Raw genomic sequence first — 21,060 nt, forward strand, 5'->3', positions numbered from 1 at the left:
TTTGTGACAACCACAATATCAATTCACTTGTAAAAACAACTTTCCAGACCATTATTCTGAGTTTCTGAAATACTTTTTATTAGTATAAAAAAGTGTAACATAAAAAAACGAATCTTATAATGTCACAACCTTCATATGAAAGGGACACTCAAAAGAGACATTGAGAGGCATATGCTGAGGCTGAACAGCCCTCAGTGTCACTCAGATGAGAAACGGACCTTTGGTCGTCACCATAACAAAACAAATAATGATTCTTGATCTTGGGGTTAGGGAATTATCAGGGAATTGTCCGGCATCAAGGATGGAGAATGATTGACATGAAGGCACCTGACCAAACCACTGGACACTCAAGGAGACCGCCTGAACAGGAGACAAAAACAGTCTATCAACACACAGTTTACAGAGCAGACCGACTGTTCTTCTTAAGTGTCATGTTTTCTGAAACTAACCAGGAGTCTATAAATCACTAGAACAACAGGTCTTAGCACAAAATAATTCTATCTGAAGCTGACAATTGTAAACGTAATTGGACTGCTTTTCTACTCATAAGAGCACTCAAAGCGCTTTACAGGATAATGCCCCACACATCCACCCACATCTACGGTGGAGGCTACCACGCAGGGCACCAACCTTCACATCGGGAGTGGTTAGGTGTTCAGTTTTGCACTCAAGGGCACTTCAACACATGGTCAGGAGGAGTCAGGATCAAACTAGCAACCTATCTATCCTGATTCACTGTCCTCCCATTTTTATGACTTGACATGTGCTGCGATCCTCTATGGATCTGAAGGATACTTCTAGTTCTAACCTAAATGTACATCCATGACAGGTAGAAGTAAGCAAGACATTTCCCAAGGGACAGGTTACAGCTCCCTCACCTGTAGTTCTTGAGGTATTCTGCGCTGTTACGTAGACTCTTTTGTTGTCACTTGGACATCTCTCGGAGAACATCTGGCTCTTTGGAGAACTCAACTTCCACACTGTCCATCACAGAACTCCAATGAGGCATTGCTGAGGGGTCATCAGCAGGACCCATAGGTGACCAGCCATATTCCTGAGTGAAAGCTAGATCATCCTGCAGGCAGGTCTCACTTGAGTTGCCCTCCTTGCAAGGTCCTCCGAACAATTGGGGATATTTAATGGCATTTAACGTCTCCAGGCTAGAGTGCGAAGGCCTACCAAAGCCTGGGACTATCCTGGAAGGAGAGGCCTCCTGAGGGTGGGCGCTGCTGGGCCCAGCTCCTCCCTCTCTCCCTTCCTCTTTGCATCTTGCCACCTCAGCAGCAAACCTCTCAGACAGCCCAACTCTGGGCCTGAATTTTGTGACGGGACTCGGGGTGGCGGTGGAGGCGTCCTGTCCCGTTCTAGGGAAGAGGTGCTTCACCACAGGGGCAGGGCTGGGGGAGTCTAACGTGAGCAGATGGAGACTTGAGGCACCAGTAGGGGAGTCTTCAAAGGCCACCTAGAGGAAGAGAGGAAAAAGTCAGCTAAAAACACAACCAACGCTTGCAACAGTAGATACTCAGCAGTTATGGACAGTATTATTGTTACGGCCAGCCTCGCTGACTGCAACATTAAAGACAAAAGTCCAAGGGGCTGGTATCTAGGGGGTTTATTTATTTAGTAAGGATCCGTCTTGGCGTCAGGAAACAGGACGTGATGCCACTCAGTAATGGCAAGATACCGTGCGCGGATCCACAGCAGGACACGTTTTATAAAGGGAACGCCTCCACCCACGAACCTAGGTAACACCTGAAACCTATTAGTCAAAACAGAAAAGAGCAGGCACAAACTAAACAGGACTACACCACCAGAGGCTAAAGATGACTGGAACAAGTGTCCAATGCAGTTTTCTAACAATACTGTAGCTAAACTCCTAGACTGACATATGACATTTTTAGGCACAGGGCTTCAGGGATCCACCAACCGTGCCATTCTCCTCAGAACTGCGTGAGCAGGAAAGAGGGCCATTTCTCACCCTGAGTTGTTTAGGTGGAGTGCTCCAGCCCTCAAAGCCACTGGCCCGTTTGCAGCCGACTGGACTGGACTGGACCCAGGAGGGTTTTTTCTCCTTGGCAACAGCTGCGTGGTCCTCTGTACCTTCCATAGGCGCTCCATACGCCTGGCCATCACTTGTGTCCAAGTCCTGGTCCACACATTCCTCCTTGAGATCTCTAGGCACTGCAGAGGGCCCTGGGGTCTGGCTTAGAGTTTGTGAGGCCTGGAGAGGCCGAAAGCCTGGGGCTCCCTTAGAGGGGGTGCCCAGGCAGGCCTGCGTGAGGCTGAACTGACTCAATGGATCCTCTTCGGCTGATCTCTGTTCTGTGACCAGCTCTCTGACTAGCTGGCCGAGTCTAGTGTTGCGTTTTCTGACATGCCCTTTGATTGCCCTCTCGATTTCGGTGTCCTTGGAGACGATGAAAACTCGCTTCTGGCCGCGCGTGACAGCCGTGTACACATGCCGCCAGTCCTGAGCCACTCCACTGCCAACCACGTACACGATGGTTTCGGCTTCTGAACCCTGAACACACACGAACACACAAACACACAAACACACACACACACACACACATGTAATTATAATGGCGCAACATGAGGTAAGATACAATGACAGAAAAGGTAAGAGGATCAATAAAAGAACATACGCAGTCTGATTCGTTAAACCCCTAGTGTGTGTGAGTGTGAGTGTGTGTGTGTGTGTGTGTATGTGTGTGTGCGTTTGTGTGTGTGTGTGTGTGTGTGTGTGTGTGTAAACGTGAAATGTAGGAGTTTCCTACCTGGAAGGTGTGTATGGTCCTCGCCCAGGCATGCTTTATCCTGCAGAGTTTGTGCAGCTCCTTGAACAGCACACACAGCACCTTCCCTTGCCCGTCGTCCAGCGTCAGGTACCGCTTCTGGCTCCTCCTCCTGCTGTCCTCCTCCACCTTCGTCAAGTCCTGTCATGGAGCAGTATTTATGGCTCCCAAATAAATATGTGTTTCGATGAAGACCGTAACACTCAATAAGGATTGTCATGGTTGAACACACCGAACACACATAAATTAGCTAGCAAATAAATGACCAACAGTGTCCCAGTGTGGGGATAGCATGGTGCATCCTGTATCTAGTTTTCCTTGTCTGTATGAGATTTACCAAACATTTGCTTTCATGCTTCACTCCCATCACTGAAGATATGAAGACAGTAGATAAGCATCTTTACCGTCACAATACAGTCCAGTCCTGAAACATTTAGAATGCTAACTGTACCAAGATACATGAACCCATGGACGTTTGTAGGTATAGTTTGCCGTTAGACCCCTATTTGCAGTTCTAAACGTGAAGCAAATGGTCAGAAAGATATGCCTGCACAACCAATCAGACCCATGAAAAAGAAAGGCCACCCTTTCTCCAACCTCTGTGATGTAGAAGATCTCTCCATTGCACAGGCGTTCTTTCACAGGTTCCTTCTCCTCTTTCTTCTTCTTCTTCTCCTTCCGTCCTGCCCGCCCGTAACTGCTCCCCTCCTGAGGGTCAAAGGTCAGAGGGCCACCCTGTTGAGTTGGCACGGCGACGGTCGCCTGCTGCTCCGTCGGCGCTGCCTGTGTCAGCCCGAGCTCCTGGCTCCGGTCGGTGACATAGTTGTTCCTGGTGCAGCAGATTTTGTCCCCCACTTGAAAGTCTCTCCTGTTCTTCTGGTTCCTGTGAGGGGGCCCCGGAGTGAGGAAGACAGTGATGGACAGCTCTGGTATACTACACCAAGGCTGCATTACAGGACTACCAGGGTGTAGCATTGTATATACTGAGAGACAACAAGACAAGAGTAGCACATTCCTAAAAGTCTTTATTCTTCACAGTTCTATGAACTACAGCCAAAAATCAACGGTATAGAATAGTTATATACTTATATAGAATAGTTATATTATTTTAGAAAACAAATGTTAAATTAAATATTGGCAAATGTCTTACTTGGTTGTGTGACCCACGTATTTCCTGCAACAAAGTTCGTTGATCAGATCACAGTCATCCCTGCAAATACACAACAGGTCATTTATTACCCCAACCACATGATGACTACTTTCTTTCCCAGAGAAGGCCTCTTTTCTATTCATTGAACACATTTGAACAGTTTAACGGTGCACTTTTGCTATGTTCTGTACCAACTACAATCTAATAATTATACAGTATATTCTTAAGGTCACAATTACCTCCTCAAAGCGATGAATTGGGAGTTTTTATGATCTTGAAGCCCAGCACCGTGTCCAAGTAAAAGCGAAACTGCATCCTGAACAGCTGAGCAGTAGAAGAAGAAAATAAGAGACAAGGTCCAGCTCAAACACAACACTGTCTGAATATCAGCCACCAAACCTGATCAACAACCTGGCAACCAGAGGGTCTGGAAACATCATCCTTTATCCTCCCAAATCCTGTAAACACTGATGATAACATCAATACACTATTTTCTAGTTTTCGGATATGTTTTTCTAAGATAACAAACCCATCCAGGAGACTGTGAAACAAGAAGCTTTATCTCTCCGTTTGAGGCAATAGACTGAACAGACTCACCACAGTCGTTGCTCGCCACCCGTACGTAGATGAATCTCTTGTCGGCAGCGGGCATCTCGTGGGAGGAGTCCATGTCCACGACGGCATCAAAGTCCAGAGGGTGGAAGTGGCGCTTCTTACCCATGTCTGCAATCCTACAACAGAAGAGGACACATCATGTAGTCCATGTCTGACGCTCCCTCACGAGTAGCAATCATGAGATGGGGCCATTGGAGGTGCAGTCCGGGATTCTAGTTCAAACCGCTTTTCAAAACGGTTGGTCCTATAGCGGTCCTTTTTGTGTGGGCTCTAAAATAATTCAAGGTTTTTGTACACGGTCCTGACTCTGTAAATGGGAAATAAAGTGGCTCGGACTGAGCCAATCAAAAGACTGCTTCAAGAGCAGAGAAGTGAGGGGTGTAATCTGATTGGTGGTCGAGCTCATACATCAACAACCTTTAGCAAGAATCACGGACTCTACCTTTAATATGGTGGAAAAGCTTGTCATTTTTGTCCACCACAGACCACATACGGTCCCTTTAACCATGCAGGAGACTCCAAGCTGCTTACTGTCCAGCGTTTTTAACAATGAGTTCAGACTCAGCGCGGTGGTTGGTTCTCATCTCGATGGACCAGCGCACTTTTTGCAGACTGACGAACAGATCATACAGTGCGTTTCCCGGCTCAATGCTGGGTAGCTGGCGCACATCACCTGAACACACACACACACACACACACACACACACACACACACACACACACACACACACACACACACACACACACACACACACAGTGAGACCAACAGTATGCCTGCTGACCAAGCAATAGAGGGCATAGTCCATTATCATGCTTAATCATGGACAATTTGAGCTAATACTATAATTTTCCACTAACTTTTACTAATTCATCAAGCTGACACTTTTATCCCTGAAGTGCAAATAAGGCAACCATTTTATGTATCCATATGTGTCGCCACTTAGAGTCAAACATCTGTGCCTACATGACTACATAACTATTTCCCCCTTCAAAGACAACAAATGCTGTATTAACCTTGTGTATGACTGAGGTACTTTGAATGTTAATCTAGTTTATGACTGAGGTACTGTGAATATTAACCTTATGAATGACTGTGATCCTGTAAATATTATGAGATGCTAAAGAACTACTGCAGTTTATTTCTGATAGAGAAATGTATTAAGGACGTTGCTGTATTTTAATCTGCTTGCTTATCCTGTGTGCTGAGGCCTACAGGAGGCCTACTCTCTTGCTGAGGCAATCACCTGTTTTTGTACTGATAGTCATGAATACCGCTCTTCTCTCAAAGACATATTCTGAGACCACTGCTGTAACTTCTGTAGCGATGGGACGGGAGAATATCGCCTTTCATCTGTCATGAAACCTGTTTTTAATACTCAAATATAGGCTGGCTGCGCCCAGCTTTTCTTTGGAGTCTGTTCATACCCTTTGGTTGTAACACACTTCCTCCTTTGCAAAAGATAAGAGTACTGATTTAAATTCTGATTGCTGGTCTCTGTCTCATTAATATTATCGTCTTAATATAATTTATCAAAACATTTCTAACCCACAAAAATGTGTTTCCTTGAAGCCACTCTAAAATATCAAGTACAGAAAACAAGGGTGTCTCAGAAAGAGATAGGCATCCCGAAAAACTGCAGGCATTTGTTAAATCAAGCCATTGATTTGTTGACAGTGGTTTGCTCACAGATTGATTTCCAGTCTGTTTTTATCATTTCATTGACAGCTGAATAGAACGATTTGGCAATTCCTCTCTGAGGTAAAAGAATAATTCCAATCTGTTCCTGCTCCGCCCAATTCCCACGCTCAGAAACCCACTTAAGTCAACCCACTGTTTAGAAGAGCTTACACAGTCTTAATGGCTAAGGCCTGAGATCGAGAAATACTCTTCACCATATATACCTCTGTAGCACCTCAACTGAAAACTGAAAACTGATGGGAAAACCTTGGTTATTCTATATAGGCTAAGTTTATTTCACAAAGACAGATAGACAGATCAGTCTTTACAACCCCTCACAAAACATATCAATTTTGCTACCCATGACGGTCACAAAAATATTTTTGTGAGTGTCATGGGTAGCAAAATGTATATATATCTACCCATGTCAGTCACAAAAATATGATATAATATTATACATATATATATATAGTATATATATCGAATCTACTAATCTATACATAATCTATCAAGAATATTTCTAAATGATCTAAATAAAGGTTAGAGGGTTCACCGAGCAGGACCAACTTCTGGAGCCGAGCCTCTGCTGTGAGGATGGCCAGCAGCGAGTGGAGGATCTGCACGGACACCAGGCTGCCCTCGTCCACTACCAGCGCCCGCACCCCTCGGAACTTCCACGGCTTCTCCTCCCCCGCGCCCTGTGCCTCGGGCTTCTTCTTCCAGTGCATGTAGCTGAACAACACCTGTGGAGAAGAGAGGGGAGAGCGGCAGAGCTACATCTCTGAGGTCTTCAGGTCTGGACATTGACAATGATGAGAGTTATTTTTCACAAGGAATAAAAAGTGTTGGGAACTGCTAGCTGAGGTCCAAATGATGACATAGTGATCTATCATACACAGCTTATTTCTTACTAAAAATAAATGTAAGTTAAAAAAATTGTTTTACTTTTTTTTTGTTTTATTTTAACCTCAGTCAACAAATGGGTTCAACCTGCATGATGTGAATGGGCAGAATGAGTTCTTGCATCTAACAAATGCAGTAACAGTCAGTCTGTACATAATATCTCCTGACGTAACTGAAGTCTCCTGCCTCTCCCACCTGGTGCATGGTGTACGCAGTGAACCCCGTCCTCTTGGTCAGCAGCCCAGCCGCTCTGCCTGTGGGTGCCGTCAGAAGAACCTCAATCTTCTCCTCTTCCTCCTCGTCCTTCTTCTTCTTCTCCTCCTCCTGCTGCTGCTGCTGCTGCTGGTTCTCTTCACCAACCTGAGGGTCAGTGTCGCTCACAGGCTGCGAGCCACCAGGGTCGTTCTGGAAGTCCTTGCAGGCGTTCTGGACTTCCTCCAGGTCCCGGTGGCGCAGTTGCATGGCGGCTTTAAACACCAGGCTGACCACCGTGGTCTTGCCGCAGCCGCCCTTACCACTGATCACCGTCACCGGGTTGGAGCAGATCATCTCGGCCGCCCGCACCTGATCGGGGTCCAGCTCTAACTCCACAGGCCGGTCCGGGGCAGGTCCCTCGGGCCTGGGAACCTCCTGGGTTGGGGTTGAGTGCGTAATCTCCTGGGAGGAGCCGCCATCTGTGTGAACGGCTTGTGTGGAAGTCTCCCCATTGAAGTACCCCAGGTCCTCCCTAGGTCCATTCCCAGCAACACCTGCTCTATCTTGGGGAATTCCCATTGCCGTTACCGCCCCAGCCTCCTGCTTCGGGGCAGCTGTACCATTCACCTGTCCTCCATGTTTGTTTTTGCCTGCCTCTGCCTCTGCGTCTGCCTTTGCCTCTGCCTTTGCCCTCAGCCTCTCCTTCTGTGCCTCCGTCAGCACCTGCCTGACATCCAGCTCGATGTGCCATGGCGCAGTCCCACCCCGCGTAAGCAGCGCCAGCTTCTCACCGATGCCCGTCTCGTAGGCATAGAGGTTCTGCAGCACCACCTTCTTGCCTTTGGGCACCACTACGCCCTGCTCCTTGAGGAACCGCACGGCCTCCCACACAGACAGCTCACGCAGCTCGGGGCGCATCAGCTCCTCCAGTTCATGGAGGTCCACGTACGTGCTGCCAGAGCGCTGGCACTGGTACTTCAGCTTTTCGTACACCAGCAGCGCGTGCCGCTGCAACTCTGGGATGTTCCGGAACAGACCACACGCTACAAAGGCCTCGAGACGAGCCTCGCAGCGGATTAAGTTCAGCTCCCTGTAGAGAATCTACATACACACACACAGACACAGACACAGACACAGACACAGACACAGACACAGACACAGACACAGACACAGACACACACACACACACACACAGAAAGAGGGAGACACAGAGAACAAATGTAAGCTGATTTAAACACTGGGACTGCTTTAACACACTTTATTGCCACTTCTGCTGCTGATTATGTTAAAAAAGAAGAGGGAAGTTAATGTGCTGTTTAAGTTATGGTGGGGTAAAAGGCACTTTTTATTTTAGTCCACTAGGGGGAGCCGTTTGACCAAACCTTTCAGACATATGAAAGGTAAAAGAGTGGTCAGGATTCTGAGATTCATACTTGGTCAGGTTGTTCAAGATGTGGTGGGTGGTAGGGTATTCACTTACAACATACAGTTAAAAGACATGCTGACCTCATTTATACAATGGAGGCTAATTTCTTCACTATCAATCACAATGTAAACCTGGGTTTAGTAACTGCAACAAAAAGGTTTCAGTATATGAAAAACATATGAAACTCTCCCATATGTCACAAGTTGCCTTATTTCAAGGACAGCGGCTGCTATTTCTTTAGATTAGTTTTGCTCTTTTCATTAATCAGAACAACACTTAAATTACCCTTAAACTTATTTCTATCATCATCTTTGGAGAGTTTGTCTTGAGCTCTGTCAGACATGCTAAAAAAAAAACTAAGATCGTTGTCCAAAAGAAGCACCTGTAATTTCGGGGAAACGTAAGGGTCCTGTAACGCTTGCTGAGCTCGAAAGAACGTCTCTCCAAAAGCCTGTGGTTTTAACACCTCCATCACACCCGTGTTCAAACCCACACTTGTCCCTGGCACACATTTTATCTCATTTCCGATCTGGTCAAATCACTTCCTCACATGAGAATCACCTACAGAAAATAGACCAGTTTGCGTCACTGTGAACCATTCAAACTGATTCACAAGTATCCAATGTGTGTTCACAGTTAGCTATTGGAACTGCACTGCTATTCTATCAAAACTGTAGTGCTATGCTATTCTGACACTGTGAAGCTACTACCCCTAACCCTTTCAGCAAAAAGCGGTTAAAGGAGAGGAAGCAACAGGGCCCAGAGGACTGAATGGGTGTGTAAAGTGACGTTCATCACTTCCTCCCAGACACATGAGCTGCATGATGAACTCAATGCCCCAGCTTATTTTGATGTGCAAAACTTGTACCTACGCATTAATGACAGGCAGTGTTAAGCAGGCAATCTATTACACAAGGCACACCTCAAACTTCTCAAATCCTCTTTAAGCAGTTGAAAGGACTTCCCTCAAATAGACACAAACAGGGAACTAATCCCTACCAGTGACCCAAACTGACAAATAATGAAACATGTTGTCATGGGAATGTGGGGAAATAAACTGCATTTTATTTCCCATTTTCATAAACCAAATTACGATTAAATGAAAATCAATCGGGATCTGAAATATGAAACTCCATATTGGTGTCTCGTGACACAGCACTGGAACTTCTTACCAGAGTGTTATTATTACCATTTGACGTGCCTACTTCCCCACAAGACCAGGTGTATGTAAATGACTGAGTGGGTGCTGTTATTAGCCCCAGCTGTTTCTCTCTGATTTTCTATAATGCCTGCTGTAACTAGCTGAGAAACACTGCTGCATCAGTTCAGGGAAAAGTGGAAAGAATTTGTCTTTCCCCATTTTGGCTGCATGGATGCTCTCAGCCATGTATGTGTAATATAACAATGCGGCAACACATTTTTTCTTTTTCTTTTTTCAACCGCATCTTTTAACCAGAGGTAATGTCCAAGGTCGAGTCCAAGATTATTGTGAAAGGCTGTTGATATTTGAGCTCAGGAGCCAATCACATTAGGCCCTTCTGTGCTTCTTCTCCTTGATTGGCTGGAATTGGGGTTGAGGAGGTGATTTTTGTATCAGCCATGCAGTTAGCTTGACATCAAAGACTTTTGATTTGATCCGCTCCATCTACTGGCCCAAGATGTGTTACTAGTGTACATTAATGACTGGCTTCAACCTAAAATGGAGTCATACACTCCATAGTTAAGTTATCTATTGCTTTAATGATGTACTTACAGCGTTGAAGCCTAGCTTCCACACATCTTTCTCAATGATCTCTTCTAGGCGTGCCAGCAGGTCCTCTGCTAGTTCCACCTCAGCATGCTTCTCTGGGGGGTCCTTGTCTTTCTTCTTCCCCACCCCAAGGAGCTCCTTGAACTGCCGGGGCAGGAGGGTGGGCATGTGCTTCATCACCAGAGGGTACAGTCTGGCAGCATGTACACACAAACCTGCACCTACAGGAGGCAGAGGAACGGTTGTCAGTTTCATCAGTGATCAAACAGGTATTGTCGTATTTTTATCTACTTATGACTGTATTGTTGAATAATGTGTGTATTGCTGGTACTGGAACATGGACGTCTCAACAAATAGAGGTAGCAGTTAGACGAGAAGGCTGCCATACGGCAGATGGGCCCTTTTTCAAGAAATCACATGGCAGACATGCCTTTTCTTATACATATTATGGCAGAGATATGTTTTCTGATAAGATACGCTTTCTGATAAATCAGGTGGTAGGCATCCAGATAGGCGTTTCTGATGGGTCCTGGCGGGGCCACGTGTTCCTCTAGATATTTCTGATAGGGCTGGGCAAGTTAACGTATTATTATCGCTTTAATTCATCAATTATTTAACACAGACAATTATTTTATCGCGCATTACCTCAGAATTTATTATTTTGCTCAAAGGCTTTCATTTTGTAAAAGTCTGCTGCGAAACCTTAAACGGATAAACCATAGATATATAAAGGCTAGATGTCTCGTCCGAATTGCCGGCAAACGGAGTCAAATGTCCGCACATGGCGGCCATCTTGCCACAGTCAGCTTGCTCACCCATAATATTGTGTTGTGAGTGGTACATGTACTTTTTAAAACACCATAATTTGCTCAATTTTCAACCGATTTTAAACGGTTTGGTTTGTTATAAACGTCAGAGAAGTAGTTATGACACTGTATACTTATGAATAATTATAATTATAACCAAGGGTTTTCATATGAAAATAACAATACACAGAACAGATAGGTGCAATAAATACACACATGCACAATGTATTTTTGTAATTTATGTTAAATCAATATATAATCAATATACTCAGCATACAGAATGGCAATTTGAGATATATGAATACTTTTATAATAGGAATATTACTAATATAAAACAATAATTTGAATTAATACATGTTTAGTTTAAACAAGTAATAATTCTTTCGTCTGGTCTTTTCTTGTCTTGTCTATACTCGAGAGACTGTCTCCACACCGCTCTTCAAACTTAAAATCATGTATTTGATCAGTTGGTCTCTTAACGCAATTGACACCATCTTCTCAACGAGAAGCTCGGGTTCGGGGGAACCTGTCTGCCCTGCAGGGACGTTCGCAGCTGGCTACTCGATGGACGCGTGGGAGGAGTGGCGTGTTGTGTGCCTAGCAGCCCTTTCCATGGAGGACATTGAAGACATCTACCTATTCGGAACCATGATAACAGGTTTTTTTTTTTGCTGATTGGACTAGGCGCTGCCCTGGTTATCGGAAAATTAATGAACCGGTGACAGCTGTAAAAAGCCCCCTAAGGCTGCCCGACATGATTGATGCGGTGGGCAGATCTGTTGGCTCTCAGACTGTGGCTTTAAACCACAAGATGGATAACAACTTGGAGAAACTAACGGATCTGCAAAGGAATATGGTTCGTTTTGGAGACCTGATGGAAAAGTGGGAGAAGCTGGCTAAAGAGTAGCCATGCAAATTGGAATACAGCTACTTGGAAGACCAAACAATCCCTATCTTATCTGTTTTCGGCCCCCCCAACCAGAACGGGCCTTGGCCAAGGCCGTTGCTGGAAAAAAAACTCCCCTGGAGTGCGATGTAGTGAGACTCTCTCGTCTTCCATTCCCCCTTCCCACAGACAACTGTGGAATGTTGTCTCTGCCTGGAACCGGATCAAGGATGTCTCCATGGCAACCACAATCTTGCGAACTGAGAATCTGACTGATTTGTGGCCTAGGAGGGCATCAACCCAGGCCTAAATACACACATACTACATACCACTCACCAATGTGCATTTCACCCTCCTGGCCCCCCATCCCACACCTTCACCCGCTTCTTACCCCTAGTCCATCCAGGCGTGTCTGTGTCTGCGCCGTCCCGCCAAGGGAATGGCGAATAGGACCGGATGGCTGCTTGTTTGTACTAGTTTACCTCCATCCCCCCACCCCTCACCCCTTGCAAATCTCTGTCATGTAAAATGCTTGTGCTTATGTTCTGAGGTGTTTTTTTTACTGTTCCCACACTGAACTCCTCTAGGAGCATAGTCTGGGGGTTGACTTTTTTTCTCTCCTCCCCCCCAATGTTATGCTGTAATTCTTCCCTCAACCTTGTCTTCCCGTTCTGTCTACCCCCTCTGTCAGTATATGTTATGGACGGGTTGATTGCCATTTTCGCTAGTTTACTTCTAGTTTAATAATAATAATAATAATTCATTTTATTTTTAACGCACTTTTCATTCCAAAGAATCTCAGATGCGAAAGGCTGTGTTGCTGATACTTGTGTGCTTGTATACTTGTGTTGTAACAATAAAAGGACTACTACTATGTAAAAATGCTAATGTTAAGTGTGATGGAAATTGATATAGACATATAATTACCATTGCATACATGAATGCTCTTGTGTGTGTGTGTGCCATGCTTATTCACAGTCTGTCCCCCACCCTCACCCATGGCCTATGCTAAACGGAACCTCTCTAGACATCCCCTCCCTATTCATGGCCTATGTAATACACATACCAGGACCTTAGGTAAGCATGTTCCGGAACATTCCGTGGGGGGCTGGTGGTCACCTCACCTCCCCTCCCACTCCCACCCCCCATTTGCCCAACTTAGCCTATCACCCAAAGGTATCCCATGATTAAACAGTACCTAAACAGTAACACACACCCCCATTTTGACCTGTGACCTCCCATAGCTGTCCTTATAAAAAGTCATACTGTACATCGACATTCAGTCTTTACCCTGTCTACATGATTTGGAATTGACTCCCTGCAGGCGCACGTAAGGAAATAAACACCAAGATCTTTGATTCACCTCATGGTTCCATTGTCTAAAGTTTATTGTTGGATTCAGAGCTATCAAGTGTTTGCACAACAAATGTTATGGCACTTTAGTTCATATGGCAGAACATTTAAAATAAAAGTGCCCTATACAATACTTTTTAATTCATTATCGGATTTTGCGTATACAAATGAGATTAATCGTGATTAATCGGGGAAATCATGCGATTAATTGCGATTCAAAATTTGAATCATTGCCCAGCCCTAGTTTCTGAACATCTAGGTAGTTTCCAGACACCATACCTGAAGACGCTGAGTCTCCTTTTATTGTTAGAAACTGTGCAAAATGCAGGCTGGCAAAATCTATGCAATATGCATGCTGGTAAAATAGATGTACCAAACGTCCCCCCTCCCTCAATGTGGTTAAAACTGATGAAGTAAACAAGACCAGAGAAGAACAAAAGGGGGTTAGAGTTATAAAAAGGGCACGGGACTTAGTCCTCAGGTTATCTACTTCATCGCTCTTGCCTTATGCTTAGAGTCTTTGAGATGCTCCATGGACCAACTCAGCAGTAAATTACTTCTCTGAATTAAACCGTTTAGTATATTCATACCTGTTTGCCCTGAGAAGTTTCTTGAGAACTCTTAGATATTTCCACAACAGTATCACTGCTTGTTTTTGTGTGACAAAGCACTGTGGAATGTGATTAGAAAGAAAACAGACAAATTATGTCTGACCAACAAAGAGTTTGTCCAAATGGGTCCATGTGACGTCCCCTGTGTAATGCACAATGACATTCAAATTACATTTTTTGAAAATGGACAGCAGGATTCCCTGTGTTTCTGATCAGCTCGTCAACCTAACTAATGGTACTTACAGCAACCCCCAAAACAATCAGTGACACCGCCAACTGGTCATTTGGTTTAACTGATAAGCACATCCTGCATTACTTTTGCCTAGTCACAAGTGACATGCTGCGCAATGAATTGGAAATCCAAGATCTGCAAGAATACTTTTGGACGGACTCTACGGTCGTCCTCGGCTACATAAACAATGATGCAAGAAGATTTCAAGTGTTTGTAGCCAACCGCATACAAAGAATTAAGTCAAGTACGAAGTCTGAACAATGGTTCCACGTTGCATCTGAGGATAATCCGGCCGACCATGCGTCCAGAGGATTGACTGCAGAGCAACTGAAGACCTCCAATTGGTTCTCCGGACCGAAGTTTCTTTGGCAAAAGGAATTACCTGACAGAGCACGCAAAGTGGAAGAAGTTATGGAAGATGATCCTGAGCTCCGCAAGGCTCTTGTGTTGAGTACTAAGGCAAGGGAGATCAGATCATTTTTGGACCGCCTTGAGAAGTTTTCTGACTGGTCAAGGGTAGTGCAAGCAGTTGTCAGATTGAAACGACGAGTTAAAGAACACAAAGCCGACAAGCAAAGAACCAATGAAAGTACAAGCCTAGAAGAAAGGAAAGAGGCAGAAATTGCAATCATTAAGTTAGTTCAAGAAGAAGCGTTCTCAGATGAGATCAAGAGCTTGAAAGTACAGAAAGAGATTTGTAAGACAAAGCACAACAAGCTGTACAAGTTATGTCCATTTTTGGACGAAGAAGGGATCCTAAGAGTGGGAGGACGTTTAAGTCAAGCCACTTTACACCCATATGTGAAGCATCCAGCAATACTTCCAAGAAAGAGTCACATATCAGACCTACTCATCAAGCACTTCCATGAAAGAGTTCATCATCAGGGACGTGGAATGACTGTAAACGAACTGCGAGCTAATGGATTGTGGATCCTGGGATGCAGCAGTGCAGTATCGTCACACATCTTCAAATGTGTCAAGTGTCGAAAGTACAGAAGATGTACCGAAGAACAGAAAATGGGTAACTTACCTGAAGATAGAATGGAAACAAGTCCTCCATTCACCTACACGGTCATCGACTGCTTTGGTCCGATCCATGTGAAAGACGGAAGAAAGGACATTAAAAGGTATGGACTTTTATTCACCTGTCTATGTTCAAGAGCCATACACATAGAAATGCTTGATGACATGACGACTGATGCATTCATCAATGCCTTAAGAGGATTCATTGCTATAAGAGGAAATGTTCGTCAACTTCGAAGTGACCAAGGAACCAATTTCATTGGTGCAAGGAGAGAGTTTGCAGAACTCATGAAAGGAATGGATGAAGACAGAGTGAAGGCTCTAGGATGTGAATTTCTGATGAATCCTCCAGCGGCAAGTCATATGGGTGGTGTCTGGGAGAGGCAAATTAGAACTATAAGAAGTGTTCTCACTGCCATTCTTGACCAATCAGCACAAAGACTTGATAGCTCATCTCTCAGAACTTTTCTATATGAAGTGATGGCGATCATTAATAGCAGACCACTTACCGTTGAACACTTGAATGACCCATCCTCACCTGAACCTTTGACTCCGAATCATATTCTCACAATGAAGTCCACCATCATTCTTCCTCCACCTGGACAATTCATCAAGGAAGATCTCTATCTTCAAAAGAGGTGGCGTCGAGTTCAATATCTAGCCAATGAATTTTGGATTCGATGGAAAAAGGAATATCTCTTGAGTTTACAACCAAGACAAAAGTGGCAGAAGAACAGAAGAAACCTGAAAGTGAACGACATTGTGCTTTTAAAAGATGATCAAACCCCACGAAATGAATGGAAGCCGGCCAGAATAACAGAAGTTTATCCAGGGTCAGATGATAGGGTGAGAAAGGTCAGATTGTTAGTTAGTGACACCACATTTAATGAAAAGGGTAAATCCACAACTAACACAGTTTTCTTGGAGAGACCTGTACATAAGTTAGTTACTCTGCTAGAAGCAGACCCCGTTTAATATTTCTAATGTTTATCTTCATTCTATGAAATAAGTTTATTGTCTATCTTTGCTTTCTTTATTTAATCTTTAATGATAGATGTGTAATGTTTTTAGGTGTTTAAGGTTTAACTGCAACAGTCAATATGCGTAAGAAATCTCAGTGTAAGTTTGTGTGATTTGGTGGGAGTGTAACTGTTGCCACTGCATTGGTTTTAATATTTTGTATAGGTTATGATTGGAGTGTTTTTGTCTGACTGTGCTTGGGAGGGAGTCACACGAGTTTTCACTGTGACATCAAATGGTTTTCTTTACGGGTTTTAATGAATCCTTTTTGTCCACATCAAACCGTGAAAACTGTAATACACGGTATCAAACATATACATTCACAACGTTAGCTGGTTAGCAAACACAGCATCCAATATAACACAAAGTTAAAATAAATAACAAACAAACAAAAATACCTCGTTGGCTGCATGCCATGAGAGAAAGTCTTCGATCTTCTTTTATGGTCACTGTCTTTTCATTCTCTTATTTCTTCTTCAATGGTCTTAATATTTCACTTTACAAACAAACTCTTTAGCATGTATATAACGACATCTTCTTCTCTATATGAGTCGCGCTCTAACATAACAGCCCATCTGTTACTATGGTAATGATACAAATACAAAAACACTCCAATCATAACCTATACAAAATATTAAAACCAATGCAGTGGCAACAGTTACACCTTTGGCCTCAAACTCAACCTCTCAACCTATTTCCTCTCATGTAGCCACACAAGAGACCCCAGCATGATTGTGACTTCCAAACTTCTGTGCTGAACTCAATGGCCATTATCTACACCTTAGAGTCAAGTGTTTCCTGTCACTGGTAATATTCTGGGTACCAAAGGTTATATTAGACATTGCTAATAACCTCTGTATTGTTTACGGTTGCTGGGATGATAATATCAGAAGACAAATACAAGGCATATCTTAAATGGTGAACATGACAACAGCACGCAACAATAGATCACAATAGACAATAAATAACAGCAACTATCATGTGTTTAAACTAAAAGTCTAACCATGAGGAGCTAAAGAGCTAACACAACTTCACATGACGACATCCACAAGCAACCAGGCTTGACCCCTTACCTGACTTGGAGACCAGACGCCTCATGTGATCTGCGGCTGTCTTGTGTTGCTCCACACCTTCAAACTCCTCCAGGAGCTCCGGCAGGGTGTCGAGCCCCACCTCTGTCCCCTCCGGCAGCCACTTCGTAAACTGGCTGACGTGTTCTGGCGCCGCACCACACGCGCTGAGAAACTGGAGCACCAAGGAGCGGCTCTCGGCACCCTCCAGGTCCCTGCGAAGCTCATACGAGGGGAAATCCTGGAGGACCACCCGGCCATTCCTTGGGCGCCCCACCCGACAGGTGACCTCCCACCAGGGGTCCGTGAGGGGGAAGCGGCCATCCACTCGCAGGGACTTGCCAGAGCCCAAGACCAGGAAGTCAACTAGCAAAAAACAGACCACAGGGCATGTCAGTTTGAAATGGCATCAAGACTAGGTCTAGGACCAGTGCATATCTACCCCTAACACACATGGCAAGTTGGGTCACGAGACCACAAGACTATTTCAGTTAGACACACTGCTAAGGTTTCAGATAATGGTACACATCCTTACCTTGTGCTATATACATTAGTTGCATTCCTGTCCCATATTCCCTTTGCTGGAGATCGACTTAAGTAAAGAATTTCTAATCTTACCCCACTCTCCCCTACAATAAGGCACTTCAGTTTCACATGTGGCATTAACAGGAAAAACAGCAGTAATTCAGTTCCCTCAACTGCAAGCTCCTATTGTGAAAATCAGTTGTGACATTGATATCACCGTGTGACACCGTGTCACCTCCGACGGCGTCTAACTAATGCGGCCTGTTGCTGTAGTAGGCTGTTAGATAAATTAATATCAAGACGTTAATATTAATGAGACAGAGACCAGCAATCAGAATTTCAGCGCTTTATCTTTTGCAAAAGAGGGAGAGTGTCACAACCAAATATCATGAACAAACTCCAAAGAAAAGCTGGGCACAGCCAGCCTTTATGTGAGTATAAAAAACATGTCTCATGAGTAGACAAGGGGCGTTATTTTCCCATCCCATTGCTACAGAAGTTGCAGCAGTGATCTCAGAACATGTCCTTGAAAGTAGAAAGGTATGCATGACTATCAGTACAAAAACAGGTGGTTAGCCTCAGCAAGAGAGTAGGCCTCAGCCAATAGGACAAGCACGCAGATTCAAATACAATGACAAAGTCCTCATTACATTTCTCTATCATAGGCCCATCTATTATTTTTCACCTCCGCCTCTTCCTGTCTTTTCTCACAACCAAAAGACCGAGGGCTGACAACACCAGTGCAATTTGTAACTTCTTATCAGACATGTTCTCGATTAGAAGGAGCTCTTTTACAAAAACCTTCTGTGGTGAGCAAGAGTGGTGTGAAAATGATAAGCAAACACTTCTGTGTTTATTGTTTGGTAACAGTTATTTCCTCTTACATAAGGGTAAGTGCTACTTGGCTATTGGATGTAGTCTGGCAGGCAGTTGGACAGGTGCAACCTTTGGCCCAGATTGATACTCCCGTGCAGAAAGCATTTTTTTCAAAATGTTTGGAACATAGAAGCATCAAATTCAGGCAAACCTCCATGTGGTATTTTTGGATCTCGCGAATGCCTTTGGACCATGTCTGTTGTGTAATAAGGGTTAAGGCATGCATAAGGCATTCAGTTACTTTCAGGTCCCAGAGAAGATTTCAGTGTTAGTCTGGGTATATTTTAAGGATATTCAGTTGTGCTTTAAAACAATCTGCTGCATGAATTAAGCCTGCCAAAAACAAACAGAATAAAATTGACAGATAATTTGTTACAAGTCTGCAACAGGCTAGACAATAAAGGCATTAAGACATTTCTTGGGAACACAATACGCTGCACAGAAATTGTCAGTTTGAATTATTCAGCAGCGCGGTGAAAGGCATGTTGCCAATCTACATCTTTTCAAAGTATGACTGAGGTCGAACCACGCAGTGGCTATTTTCATTCAATTTTGATTATATATTTTTTGCAGGGATTATTGCATGCTAGTTAAAAGGCACTGACTACTGACAATCTGACCGTTCGAACACTGACACAAAACAAAGTGAAGCATCAGTTTTGACTCCGCATTTAAGAATCTGCGGCCGAACAGATCTCCAACAGAAGGGGGTTTCAGCAACAACAAAATAAGCAGACATCATCAGTTAATGTTAACACTATAACCATTTAAACTGAAACACCTGTTCTGTATCTGACAAGAGCAGACAAGTTCACACAGATAACACAGACTTTCCATCTCGCGGTAAAAACATGACAGTCACATGTATTGCATTCTAAGATGAACTGTGCTATTTTACCCTCGAGTCGTGGTGGCACGGACGAATTAAACATGTGCCCTCCTGCAGACAAGCTTTCCATTTCACCCATGTCCAGAAACTCTGGATCGTCTTCCTCTTCCTCGTCCTCTTCGGGGTCTGAACCTTCATCTTGGTTCCTTTGAGTTTCTCGCTTAGGTGGTAAGATGTAGCCAACTACAATTGTACCACGCGGCGAAGAGGTTACGTTTGACATCTCAAAGTATCAGCTTAAGTTCTTGGTGTAAATAAGTGTCAATAGTTGCCCGCTTCTTTTCTGAAGTCCGGCGCACCAGCTGACAGTGGAAGGTTGAGGTAAGAACCTCCGGTTCAGTGGAAGCTATGCTTATGTTGAGTTAAAAGTCTCCCACTAACACACAAAAGTCCGCGCTTTCAAACGTGTCGCGCAACATCATGCATGTTGGTGTTCCAGTGAGTTTAACTGGACGCTATTCCGAGCACATGGTTTAGTGACAAAACTACTGGTATCTGTTATCATATCCCTATAACTGTTACCATATGATCGCCCGGCACTGTGCTGATGTACGAGTAGGCTATACCCTCCACTTATGCTATGCTATCCACTACTGTACAAGATCAACAACTGTAAAATTGCTGTCTCATAGTGAACTAGAAAGTATTTCAAGAACAGCTAGCAGTTTGAACGTAAACATAACATCACCAAACAACTTGGCCACCAGTGGAACAGTGGTCTTAGTGTAACAATCTACGATTAAAAAAAAATAACCACAGTATGTCATTGTCATCCTGAGGTATGAAACATGCCATAAACACCTAATGTCGCCACTATCTGGAGGGAGGTTAACAGACTGAGGAAATCAGTTTATGGTCGACTAACTCCGCTACTGTTATCAAGGAGCTTCTTAAGAATGAAAGTCAGCTTTCAGCCAAATTACAATTCATCTGAATATAGGCTATTTATTACAAAAAGCAAGAATATAGGACAAAGGCAAATATTTTGTACTACAAAATAACACCTAAAATATAGGAGAAATGTAATAACAAATACATTTTTAAAAGTCTGGTATAATAAACAATAGGGCAGTTATTGGTAAAAAAAATAATAATAAAAAAAACATACATAAATTATTATAATTTCATATTTAAAATGAGAACATCTGAATGACAAATATGTAGCTAATTAATCAACATATATTTTTAACACACAACCCAAAACAATCGCAAACAAAGAATCGTCTGAGTATGTGTCCCTAAATCTCAGACTTCTTT

The 21,060-nt window shown here is 43.8% G+C and overlaps 1 protein-coding gene across 1 annotated transcript; it reads right to left on the bottom strand.

The window, feature by feature from the left end:
• Nucleotides 1-221: 221 nt before the first annotated feature.
• helb (helicase (DNA) B) lies at nucleotides 222-20,053 on the bottom strand. Its single transcript, XM_080834345.1, has 14 exons — nucleotides 19,813-20,053; nucleotides 17,517-17,879; nucleotides 10,516-10,733; nucleotides 7,337-8,437; nucleotides 6,792-6,981; nucleotides 5,092-5,233; nucleotides 4,543-4,676; nucleotides 4,185-4,269; nucleotides 3,946-4,005; nucleotides 3,393-3,678; nucleotides 2,778-2,936; nucleotides 1,979-2,521; nucleotides 879-1,462; nucleotides 222-360 (listed from the first exon to the last, which is right to left on the bottom strand). Exons 1-13 carry the CDS (start codon nucleotides 20,024-20,026, stop codon nucleotides 926-928), a joined length of 4,032 nt encoding a protein of 1,343 aa, XP_080690471.1. The 5' UTR covers nucleotides 20,027-20,053; the 3' UTR covers nucleotides 222-360; nucleotides 879-925.
• Nucleotides 20,054-21,060: the final 1,007 nt, after the last annotated feature.

This window comes from Sprattus sprattus (assembly GCF_963457725.1).
Source record: "Sprattus sprattus genome assembly, chromosome: 3".
NCBI lineage: Eukaryota > Metazoa > Chordata > Actinopteri > Clupeiformes > Clupeidae > Sprattus > Sprattus sprattus.